The sequence below is a fragment of the Oenanthe melanoleuca genome, chromosome 2, assembly GCF_029582105.1.
Source record: "Oenanthe melanoleuca isolate GR-GAL-2019-014 chromosome 2, OMel1.0, whole genome shotgun sequence".
Taxonomy (NCBI): domain Eukaryota; kingdom Metazoa; phylum Chordata; class Aves; order Passeriformes; family Muscicapidae; genus Oenanthe; species Oenanthe melanoleuca.
Window position 1 is genome coordinate 124,919,399 of NC_079335.1, and position 12,009 is coordinate 124,931,407.

The window sequence follows — 12,009 nt, forward strand, 5'->3', positions numbered from 1 at the left end:
CAGGTAAATCTGGACAATGATGGTGAAGGTATATAAAATAAACTTAGGTGGTTGTTGAGCTGCTTCAGACATTACCCAGGAAAAAGCTGAAAGGGAGATATACAGTGATGGAAAAAATTTATTGAGTATAAAAAAGGTATTCATACACAAAATTGATTGGATAACTTCCAGTCCTTTCTACCTATACACTATAAATTAGGAAAGGTTCTAGAAGGTTGGAAAATACTTGTTTCAAAAAATACCTAGATTATTTCCTTTTTACTGGCTTTCTGTTGAGAAATTGTAAAATGCCCAAGTGTACACAGCAATACTTACCAGCACCTGAAAAATAGCAGAAGGCAGCTCGTCTTTGGCAAGAACAGACTATGTCAAGTCTTCCATTTCTTTCTACCAAAGTAGAGCAGCAAATGTCATTCCTTCTTGGTAAGGTTTTTTGATGCTGTCTCACAAGCAAGCTCAGGAACATGACCTAGATGAAGCTAGGAATTTGTGGAGAGCTGGTTGGTAGCCATAGTCATAGCAGAATGAATAATAATTCCTGTCTATTTCTCATTAATAGCTGGATTATGGAATATGCTTATTAAATTAAATTTGTAGTTCCCCATGAAAGTGAAAGAATCTGCAGGTGCATTGAAGGACATGATGGAATTCAGAAAGGTCTTGAGAAATTGGAGAAACAGTCTTGGAAAACAGGATGAATTTTAAAAGAAGCAGGAGAGGGATAGTGCACTAATGCAAGAACAGTCAGCAGTGCCCATGCAGAAGGAAAATAAGCTGATTAGGAGTACTTCCTCAGAGAAAAATGCCTGCTAGTGGCAGTGGCTCATAAACTAATCATGAAGCAGCATTGTCATGCTGGTTTGAGAAAAGCACAGATCACCCTGGCATGTGTAACAGGAACAGGCTTTCAGAGAAGTGTTATTTTTTGCAGCAGCTATAACACAACCTTCTGGAATTCAGCACTTCTTTTGGCAGTGTGCCACAGTAACTGAATTTAAACTGTCTTAGGGGTGTTTACTGTTGCCAGCAGCATTTCTGCTGTAACCTGCAGCATCAAAGGGAAAAGGGAGCCAAGCCTCTCTCTGTCTAATCAGGCTGCTTTTCACAAGACAGGAATTCTCCCGAGATATATGAGCTGGGAGGGAGTTGAGCTTTGTTTCCCTTATCCACAGTTTAAACAAGTGATAGAAAATAAAGCCATCATATCCTCATCCTCATACTGTTTATGAGGTGGTGTTGGCAGTTAGCAGCCAATCAAAGAGTGGATTTAAGCCCCACATTTTGCAAGGATGGGCAGTGTAATAAATGCTCTACTTGAAGCTGCTCTCTGACAGCTTGGTCTCACACTGTGTATGGACCTCTGTCAGTCACATCAATAAGTGCACATTTTTGTGTGTGTTGTTAGGGTTTGAGATTCAGCCAAGCAGCCAGGTGGAACTCAGTGTCCCTAACATAGAAGATACTCTGGAATTAATGAGCAGAGAATACATAAATTAATTTTTGTTTAACAAACACTTACATATATATGTGTGTGTGCACACATTTGAGGCTCAGCAGGATTTCTAGAACTTCATAAAAATCTCTTCACCCATTGCCTAGGCTGTAATACAGCATTTTATGACTTGAAGTGTAAATTATAAAGAAGTGACAATCATTTGCAAGATTTCTCAATGAGAAGTCAGATGAAAGGTCAAGCATGTAAGCAAATATATTTTATTTGTATTAATGATCTGGAGATTAATGCTCTTAAAGCTTGCACTGATAAAATTTGACCGTAATATCTAACTGAAGATAACAAAACAAATGGATGCAGAAAATCAAGTCATCTGGGAATGGCATGTAAAAGCAATAGGAAATCTAGCAACAAAACAGATTTGTATTTCTAGGATCATTGGGTACAGACACACACACACACACACACAGATTATTATCAGGAATGCAGATTTTGGAGGCTAATTGAATTTGTGTGAGGGAGACAATGAGCTGTTCTCGGCAGCTGAGTGGATGGCTCTTGATTTTTTGAGCACTGGATGTAAAGTGTGATATGAAGGAGAAGGACGAAGAACATCATAGGTATGTGACTTAATTTTTGCCACCTTTATACAAGAGAGGACAGTCTTGTTATTTAGGAAGATTAGTAAGAAATGGATTAATTAATCAAAAAGAAATCATAATCAGTTAATTAGTTTGCACTAAAGATGTTTCTGAATTTGTACTCAAATACTGTTTGTGTGAGATATGCCTAAAATTAATCTGTAAAAGACGTGGTATTTCTAGTAGGCACAAAAGAGAGTAGTAGTATTATAACATTACTTATCACACTGGTCAGAAGCTTCATAAAATGTAAGCTTCTATTATATTTTAAAAAGTGGTTGGTTTAAATTGTATAGAATTTGTAAAATGTGTAATATGGATCTTTTTATATGTTATGGTTAGTTAAATACCTGCCTGCTTTTACATTCTGTTACTTTGTTATTTAATTGCCTTTTTTTCTTCTTTTTTTTTTTTTTTTTTTTTTTTTTCTTCTGGGTATCAGGTTGACAATACAAAACAAGTCTCCACCTTTCAGGAAGTGATTCGTGGAGAGGGAATATTACCTGATGGTGGAGAATACAAGCCACCTTCTGATACACTGAAAAGCAGAGACTATTACTCGGATTTCCTAATTACACTGGCAGTGCCCTCGGCAATAGCACTGGTGCTTTTTCTAATTCTTGCCTATATCATGTGCTGCCGACGGGAAGGAGTGTGAGTACTTCAACATGCTAATAAGTAGCTCTTGATTTTTCTAAGATTATAATGCATAGAAGGTTATTTGTTAGAATATCTCCATTCAGTTCATTATAAACATCTAAAGCAGGCCAAAAGGTACCTGCTTGTAATACTAAAGTATTTTACACTCAAGCACGTGCACTAATTTCCAAGCAAGTGGATGTAGGGCCTTTAGTTGTTTTAGAAAGGGTTAGAATACTCAACATATGCACAAGACTCCCCAAAATCTCCACATGTGCACAGGTCTCCAAAATGCCCCCAGGAAATAAAATAGTAATAAAGGATCATTGATTCAGGAGAATATTAAGTAATTTCTAAAATGCTAACTTTCATAACATAAACCTGGTTGAGGAGACTAGCTGAATTTAGACATATTATCAAAGAAAAACACCTAAAAAGAAAGCAGCAAGTAACGTGATTTCTGCCATTTCTTACACAAACTACAATTTCATTTTGTCACAGAATTTATTTTAGCCAGAAGCTTGTTCTTTAACCTGCATTTTTCATTTCCCTGTGCGTGTCTGTGTGTCTGTCACCACTATCACCTCTCTACGTGCGTTCATCAAGGCCTCACCATAAACCCCGTTGCAAATGCTGCCAAGCTGCGTTTAGCAATAACCTTGTCAGCATTTCTACATCATGTACTGTTTTCATCATCAGATAGATTAATGTTCCAACTATCAATGCTATTATTTAATTCATAAATTTTGTTTTGTTTTTAGGGAAAAGAGAAACATGCAAACACCAGAGTAAGTGTCTTCTTTCCTGTTATTTTTCTTTTACCATTTAATTTTCATTCTCAGTGGCTCGTCATGCTTCATACATATGTGTCATAATCTTCTTTCATTCTCTCTAATTCATGGTTTTAATTCATAAATGTGAAAGCTGCTTTTAAATCAGTCTTGGCAAGGATAGAAGACCAGAATAAAAAGGGTTTGAAATTAAAGACTGTCAATTCAAAATAAAATAGTGCTGTTAGAATAAATACATTAATGTGCAATTAATACTCCTGGTTATTAGACTCTTGAACCTGTCTCTTAAAGGCAGTGAACAGGAAAAGAAATATCCTGGAAGGTATTCAGTGCCTGTAATATGGAGTGTTTTAAAATTGATTTACAAGCTTTTATGAATCTACCACAAGAGTCAGGAGTTAAATAAAACTTTAGCTGCAGCAAATAAATGGAACATCAGTCACAAACTGCAGTCTTGAATCCCATGCAAAATATCTATTCAGACAGAAAAACCTAATAGAATAATTACTACCTTAAAAATTAAATAAATTAAAATTTATTAATTTTACTATGTGAAAGTTGTAATTGTTGCACTGTAGTCTGTAGCATGCATCAAAATCCTTGTACTTTAATAATAATGATAATTGAAAAATTCTTTCTGTTTTGGTAGAGCAGTTTATGTATTCACTCTTTTATTTCCTTCTGACACAGCATCCAGTTGGTGCACCACAGTGCTATCCAGAAATCAACCAAAGAGCTCCGTGACATGTCCAAGAACAGGGAGATCGCGTGGCCGCTTTCCACGCTGCCCGTGTTTCACCCGGTGACGGGCGAGATCGTCCCGCCCCTGCACACCGACAGCTACGGCAACACCAGCATGCCTCTGATGCAGACACAGCAGTAAGTGTTCACACCCACCGCTGGCTCTTCGTGCTCTGGGCTGCATCCCCTAACTGTGGGTTCCAGTGCTTGTCCTCCAAAATGTGTTCGTTATGGGAGGATTCAGTAGTTCTGACTCTCTAGTTCAAGGTTGCTCTGATGTTTGCATTTCCAGCAGAAAGTAAGGCCTTCTGTTATAAGATGAAATGTCTGGCTTTCACTGTGCAGGCTTGCAAGAGGCCTGTCATGGAACAGTTAAATTTCTGCATGTTTTGGAGGAAAACTATGTTTGACAGAGGAATCAATTAAAACTGTTCTATTTTAGACACCCTGTCTCTTGACCCATATCTTTAGAGTTCTAGTATAAAACTACCACCAGGTTGGTGGTAGTTTTGTACCAGAAAATCTATACTTTGTAAGTGGTTAGTCATGTACCTGTCACACATGGTTGGTGTGTGAAATGTTGACATTGAACAGAAGAACATACTCCATTACACAGATAATAAATTCAGACTTGCCAAGAAAAATAGCTCATAGCTCTCTCCTGTTTCCATTGTTGCCACTCTTTCCAAGACAGAAACCAGAAAAATAATTAATTGCTGCTCCTTGGAGTTAATTTGTCGTAACTTAGTGCAACTAGTGAGGCAGACCCAATGCTTTGCACATGTTCTAATGCGGACCATAGAGCTGAAGCAAAGGGGCATTTCTGGAAAGGTTTGGTTGAGGTGCCTGGGGCTGAGCAGATCTGAGGCAGTGGTCTCAGAAGTGGCTGGCATTTTTCAGTGCTGTGCTGTAACACCAGCTCCAGCTGGTACCTCTTCTGCTGGCAGGCCTGCATGGCCCTGATGGTACTGATCCTTTGCCAGCTCTAGCTCAGCCCCAATTTACACATGGTTGTCCTAAATTCCCTTCACAATGTAGATCTGTGCTGCAGGAATGTCTTCTTCTCCCTGTCCCGAAAGCCCAGTTATCCAGAAAGGACAGCTGTATAAATTATTTCTTGTACAAAAGCTGTAAAGTGCTCTGCCCCCATCTTTTATAGCTTCTTCTCTGTTCAGAATAGCAATTTTTATGACTTGGGGGCCAAATCCTTTACCAAAGGCTTTCTTGAGTTGTACATAGGGTATTTATCTGCTTCACCTACATTGTAACCCTTAATTCCTTTTTGTAAAAACACCTCTATGTGGTAGCTGTTAAAATAGACACTTAAGCAGGGCACAAAAATGCAACTTTGCCTTGAGAAGTGAACTGGTCTGACACGTGGGAGTGGCTTACTGTACATTCATTCCACAGCCAATTACTACATTGCAAATGCTGTCACCTTTGCTGTAATCATGGAATATGGAATGTTCACTTACAGAAACCAAACTTTGCTTAACTTCAGAAACCCACAGTGATTCTTGTTGCCTCTGGCATTTCACCAAGTCTGAATCTTTGAATGTAGCTGACAAGTGAAATAAGAACTACTTTCACACTGATTGTCTTTATTTCATGGTCTTGGCTAACCTTTGGACATCTGTATTTGCATAGTGAAAATAGATTATTGCTTCATTAGCAAAAAAAATGAAGTGTAAATACTGATCTTTCATCATAATACACTTCAGACTTTGTATGGAAGCATTAAAGATATTAAATGGTTTTTTATAGGAACCTGCCACATCAGACTCAGATTCCACAGCAGCAGAGTGCAGGTTAGTACTCAGAAACTACTGTAATTATTAAGTGAGCAACGTGGAGAAAACACTAGCCAAAATGTATACAGTCTGTGGACAGTGGAAGTAATTTTTAAATAAAGTATTACAGAATTGTCATTCCAGAATTTTTTTTGACACATTAGTAAAAATTTTGGCATGGGATTGATTAAACAAGGAAGAAATGCTATGTTAGGACTCTGCATGAGAGGCTGGAATTTGGTTCGGCTCACTTAGAAACCTCAAATAATTTCTGTTTCATGAAGCTACAGCCAGATTCCCAAATGCAGTTACACAGTTTGGATTCCGACACTTGATAGGAAATCTAAATTCATAATTCCCACCACTATTAACTATCTTTGAAGAAGGAACTCTTTATTGCAGTTATGAGGCATAACTGGGATACTGGGGAATCTGTGGTGAGGCACATCCATGGTTCAGGTTTCCTGTGTCCTAGTCATCACTTTTATATCATTCTCACTAATGCTCATGTACTGATTGAGGTCAGGAATGACCCATCAGGCTGTGGACTAAGGCTGACTGTCCTCTCTACTTAGCATCATCTCAGGTTTGTGAAAAACCTACAGCCATAGCCATGTGAGGGGGGTTAAGGGCCACACAGAGAAAAAGTAGAGGCCAAGTTTAATTTTTAAATATTCAAAGAGATATTTAATCAAAACTCTAGAGAGTTGTTTTGAACATAATATGGGAACTACAGCTCCAAGCAGATGATTTTTTTTAACTTAGGAGTTATATAAGCAACTCTTCCTTTTCACTGAAAATCCTTCTTCTTCATTACTGCTTTCGGGGATTAAAGGAGAATTTCGTATGACAACATTTCAAAGATTTGAGGCAAGTATATAATAGATGTTTCTCTCCATGTAGGTTTTGTTATGTGGAAATTAAAAACACAGGTATAAAAAGTCTGACAGCAGTTCTGGTAGCTTTGCCATTTGTGTTCTTCATTGTACATGACACTGGCAGTCAAAGCCATGATCCAGAGCCTCCAGCACTGGTTTGGGTTGACATTTAGCACAGCTCTTCTCACTCACTGTTTAGAAGGCAGAATAAGAGTGTTACACAGTGCTGCTCTTCTGATATGACTGTTTCATTTCAAGAATTCCAGTCTGTCTTGCAGCAAATAGGATGCAAAATCACCAGGTAATATTGTACAGTGACAGAGTGAGGCATTTTTGCAAAGGTATGAAATACAAGCTAGCACGAGTCTGTCAGTTTTGAGTCCTAAAATTAGATCTTAAAAATTCTCCTGTGTCTGTATTTTCTGCAGTACATTTTTTTGTACAATACAACCGTTCTTTCATATTCATCACAGATGCTGCCTGTGACAAGATCTCAGAAATCCAGGGGGGCAGAATGTATTTGGGACAGAGGGTGTCTCCTCCTCTTCCCTTGGTTTATAATGACACCTTGCTTTGTAGCTCAGATGTACAGGTGACCCTGCAAGCACTTCCATGACATGATGACATGTGCCTTTTGCAGCTTTTCTGAAAGGATATCCATAACTCCCTTGCCAGAATTTTAGATTTTTAGAAAATTATAATTTAAAACAAAATTCAGGCACTACTAAGAGTTTGTACTTATGCTAATAATAAACTTAGCAATCGATTTTATTGATCTGTTCAAGTAAGAAATTCACAGAAATAGAACACCTAAGGCCAAAAAACCTATAGAACGAGACATTAATTGTTAAATTTTCTTCCTTTCCTATAGAAAACTCGCAGTAATATGCTCAGGGAATTTAACATACTATCAGTCACAGCTGTGAATAAGAAATTTCTGTTTTAAATATTCAGTAGACCATATTTAGTAATTTGAAGAGCAGACCATGGATAATAACTGTTGTCCATTTCAGGAACTATCTGAATCCCCAGTAAGGAATAGTTTTATTTTAACCTTATTTAAAAAGGCAGACTTTGTAGCTGACATAATACTTGACTATTTCACAAAGTTTAAAGTTAGTTGGGAAAGAATTGTGTGAGAGGTGACCACTCACATCTAATGTTTATGACACTGATGAAAATTGCTACTGGTCTGCAATATGAACAGATGCATTAGGTTTTATAATTGTCTCTCTGTCAGTAGACAGAACTCATGAGGACTGTTTAAGGTGCTTAGATGAAAAAGCTTATAGGGTATTCCTCTAATGTAAAAGACTAAATATTGCATGTACACCATGTACCACCTTCTCTGTTTTGTGCCTCAGCCTCCCTATGAAGTCTGTTCCATCCCAAATAGAAAGATAAATTCCCAGTTAAATAATCTTTTCCCAGACCTCCCCCTTCCCAGAAGAATGCTTTGTCATGTATATGTCATCTTTTAATCCAGGTTGTACTTGTAGCATTTTTCCAATGTGGTTGTTGATAAAGGAATAATAAATACTATTTATGTCCTGTGCTCATACTTTTATGGTTGAGTACTGTTGAAACATCAAGTGCCACTGATGGATTATATAAATTCTTATCTATTTGCAGGTAAATGGTATTCCTGAGGAAAGAAAACTAACAGAAGCAATGAATTTGTAATCAAAGAAGGCAGCAAAATGTCTCACTTCCTTATTTGTTCTGGTTGATGCATGAGTTTTTCTGGTGTATATTGTGCATGCCCACAGTATTATGATGCTTTCAGTGCCAGGAGTACAATCACTTCCATATAACTGATGTACTGTATCCTTTTGTACTTTGGACATTTTTGACAATTTGTAAACACTGATAACTTTTTATATTTGTTACATTCAGAAAGTAATCTTTAATGTATATATATACATATATATACATATATGTATGTATGTGCATATATATATGTATCTGTATTAATAAATATCAAGCTTTATTCTGTCTTGTGATCTCTCCTGAAAGTTTTAACAGGGAAATCAAAACTTCAGAGATTCAAAGGATTTCAGACTGTTAATGGGATGACATAATTGCCTAACATTTGCACAGGAAAAGCAGTAGTGTACAAGCATGAAAACTTGTGCAACATGATGAGGCTCAGAAATAGTATTGCACAAATATTAGGTATTAATTTTTTAGAGATTATCAAATATAATGAGCGAAGTTATTTTTGAAAAATAAATAAATAACCCCCCAGAGAAAATAGCTAAAACTAATCATGATAAAAATTGGATTTCTGTTCTTTTACCAGATATTTATGCCATTTCAAAACTTGTAAGCAATAAATCATTTAAAATCTGTCCATTCATTCATCTGGTTATGTTAGAAGAAACTGTTACAAACTATTGCAGGCAAAAATTAATGTCTGCAAACAAGCAAGGGTTTGATACAGTATACCTGAACTAACTCTTTAAAAACACTCTTTAAATTTTTTTTGTGATATTCCCAATAAACAGCCCCAATGTTGTTTATTTTTTATATCCTCCACTTTTCTTTCTTTTTTTTTTTTTTTTTTTTTTTTTGAGTGAAAACTGTTGTGGGAGAATTACGTATCCAGTAAATCAGGGATTATATTTTTACATCTTAAAAAGGCCTTAATTAAAGGCATGCTTTGCTGGGAGGTGGTTTCTTTGAGAGGCATTTGTCCATGCAACTGAAAGCTTAATAATATATGGACTTTGCTAAAAGGATCTGAACTGGGGTTTCCTTGTTTGTCAACTGACAACTATAATTCATCTACTGACACTTTTCATCAGATTTTAAATGAATTTCTTATGCTTCTTTAAATCTTCAAATTTGAGGACATCACACAAGACTTCAGGGTCTGCAGCTGTAACAGCTGACACCAAGAGTTCTTGGGGTTTTACCTCAAAGCATGGTACTGTTTTAAGCTGACACTTACCCTTTGTCTTTTTTTCTGTAATATTTTCTCTTTCAGAAGCTGTATGTTCATCAGGACATTGCATTGTAAGCAGAAAACTGCGTCTGCTTTAAAATTGCTAAATGCTGGCTACATTTCCTTAGCTGAGGTTCCTGAAGTCTTTGCTAAGAGAAATTTGAGTAATTTTGGCATTTAAGACTGAGGATAAAAGGAATTTGTAAAATGAGGTCATTTTGTAAGAAGACCAAAGTAGTTGCTCTTGGTTTTGTGATTTTTGGTTTGTTTGTCTTTGTTTTTCTCTTTTTACAGTTATGACCCAGTTCTGTCAAAGCACAGAACCTTAACTGATGTTAATTTTTAAGCATCAATGATGTGTTTGTAGGCTCGGACCTGAATGCAGGATCTCAGCAGATAGAACAAGTCCTGATCTGCTTTTTAGACTAATTTTGAACACCAACTATGATAACTATGACAGCAAAGTATATAAGAAGTGCTCAGTACATGGTACCTACTTGTATCTTGTCAAACCTTCAGTATCAGTTTACAAAGCTGCTCTGCATGCTCAGCACAGCCCACAGGATGTGACAGCAAATCCTGCAGGTGGTTGTTAGACCAGGAGAGGTAGCTCAAGCTACAGGCATTCAAGTTGAGAAATTAAAGGCAGTTCCTGAAACAGGTGGAATACAGAGCCATTCCTACTCACTTTCCAAGTGGCATCCATCATGCCTTCCTACCTCATCCAAAAGCTACCAGGGAAGAGACTTCACCAGTCAATCAGCTTCCTCAGAGCCACCCCCACTTCTTTCCAGCAGCTGGGATGCTTATCAGTGAAAAGCAAAACACAAAACTGCACACTGAGGTTTATAGTAAATTAAACATTTTCATCTCTTACCCAAGGTGTAAAAAAATTCAAGTACAATCAGCATTTGGGTTCAATTAGTTTATACTACTATTTTCAAATGTATCAGCTGTCAGTGCTTTGAAACCAAAATGAATGGAATGGATTTTAAATAATGATTTTTAATGCAACCAAGATTAAACTTTGTAAATAGTTCTGGGTGTGGATCACAGTAATTTCTCGTAACTCCAGGATGACATGACAATCAATGGATCTACCAGTTGAGCTACTCCCACCTTATTTGTATTAATGTAACAGTGCCAATATACTTAAGGAAATAAACTGTTACATACATGTATAAAGAATCTGTTTGTAGCAGTGGAGGCTCTACCTATTTTGGAAAGAATCTAATGATGTAAGTCACATAGGTTTTAAGAATACCTGAACTATTTTATGATTGAAATTGTCATTTATCTGAGGTAAGTTTAATAAAAAATTATTTATTTTTACTTATTAAAACAATTACTCTGAAAGCATAGATTTATAAAGCTGATTTAAGGCACCTAATGGCTAAAGAATTAGTAATAATTAAGACAGTAAATTCACAGTTTCTTTTTAACATTATATGATGGCAATATGAATTGATATTGTATTAAGATACAACCAAATTAAATAGAAAGCCCTAAAGGTCTCTTTGTACATACATGAAATGTATCATCTAATAAAATGGAAAATACAAAGTAGTGAAGTTTTTGCCTAATTATTTTACAAAAGTGCCTGAACAACATTGTTACAGCTTTTAATGTTCCATCCCCAATACTGCATGGTTGGGTCTGAGACCTGGGGTGGAGCTAATGGTGCAGGGTTTCTTTAACTGGGGATGATGCCTAAGTAAATGTTCTAAATGTTGCCACACTTGATGTGAGCACCTGAACGATGTATCTCCCTGATTATAAAATCAGGAGCTTTGTGGATCACAGAATATGCTGAGGTAGGAAGGGACTCATCAAGATCATCGAGTCCAACTCCCAGTCCTGCACAGGACCGTCCCCAAGGGTCACACCAAATGCCTGAGAGCATTGTCTAAACCCTTGTTGGACTCTGGCAGCTTTGACCACTTCCCTGGGGAGCCTGTTCAACTACTCTTTGGGTGAAGAACCTTTTCCTGATATCCAATCTGAACCTTCTGACACAACTTTAGGCCGTTTCCTTGTGTCTTGTCACTGGTCACAAGATTAAAGAGACTGGTACTTCCTTTGCTGAAGGAGTCCCTTCTATTGAGAGTGGGATTTAAGCAGCTCAAGTA

The 12,009-nt window shown here is 36.9% G+C and overlaps 1 protein-coding gene across 14 annotated transcripts in view; it reads left to right on the top strand.

The window, feature by feature from the left end:
• SGCE (sarcoglycan epsilon) overlaps positions 1-11,446 on the top strand; it is a 32,730-nt gene extending 21,284 nt beyond the window's left edge. For 3 of the 14 annotated variants that reach the window (XM_056483215.1, XM_056483223.1, XM_056483221.1), the window contains 5 exons: positions 2,537-2,748; positions 3,495-3,521; positions 4,215-4,403; positions 6,030-6,073; positions 9,923-11,446. In XM_056483215.1, coding sequence (XP_056339190.1) covers positions 2,537-2,748; positions 3,495-3,521; positions 4,215-4,403; positions 6,030-6,073; positions 9,923-9,978 — 528 coding nt within the window. In that variant the 3' untranslated portion in view covers positions 9,979-11,446. Of the gene's footprint in view, positions 1-2,536; positions 2,749-3,494; positions 3,522-4,214; positions 4,404-6,029; positions 6,074-6,890; positions 6,953-8,565; positions 9,463-9,922 lie in introns of those variants that run through there. The other 11 variants (XM_056483217.1, XM_056483225.1, XM_056483226.1 and 8 more) reach the window with 8 other exon arrangements.
• Positions 11,447-12,009: the final 563 nt, after the last annotated feature.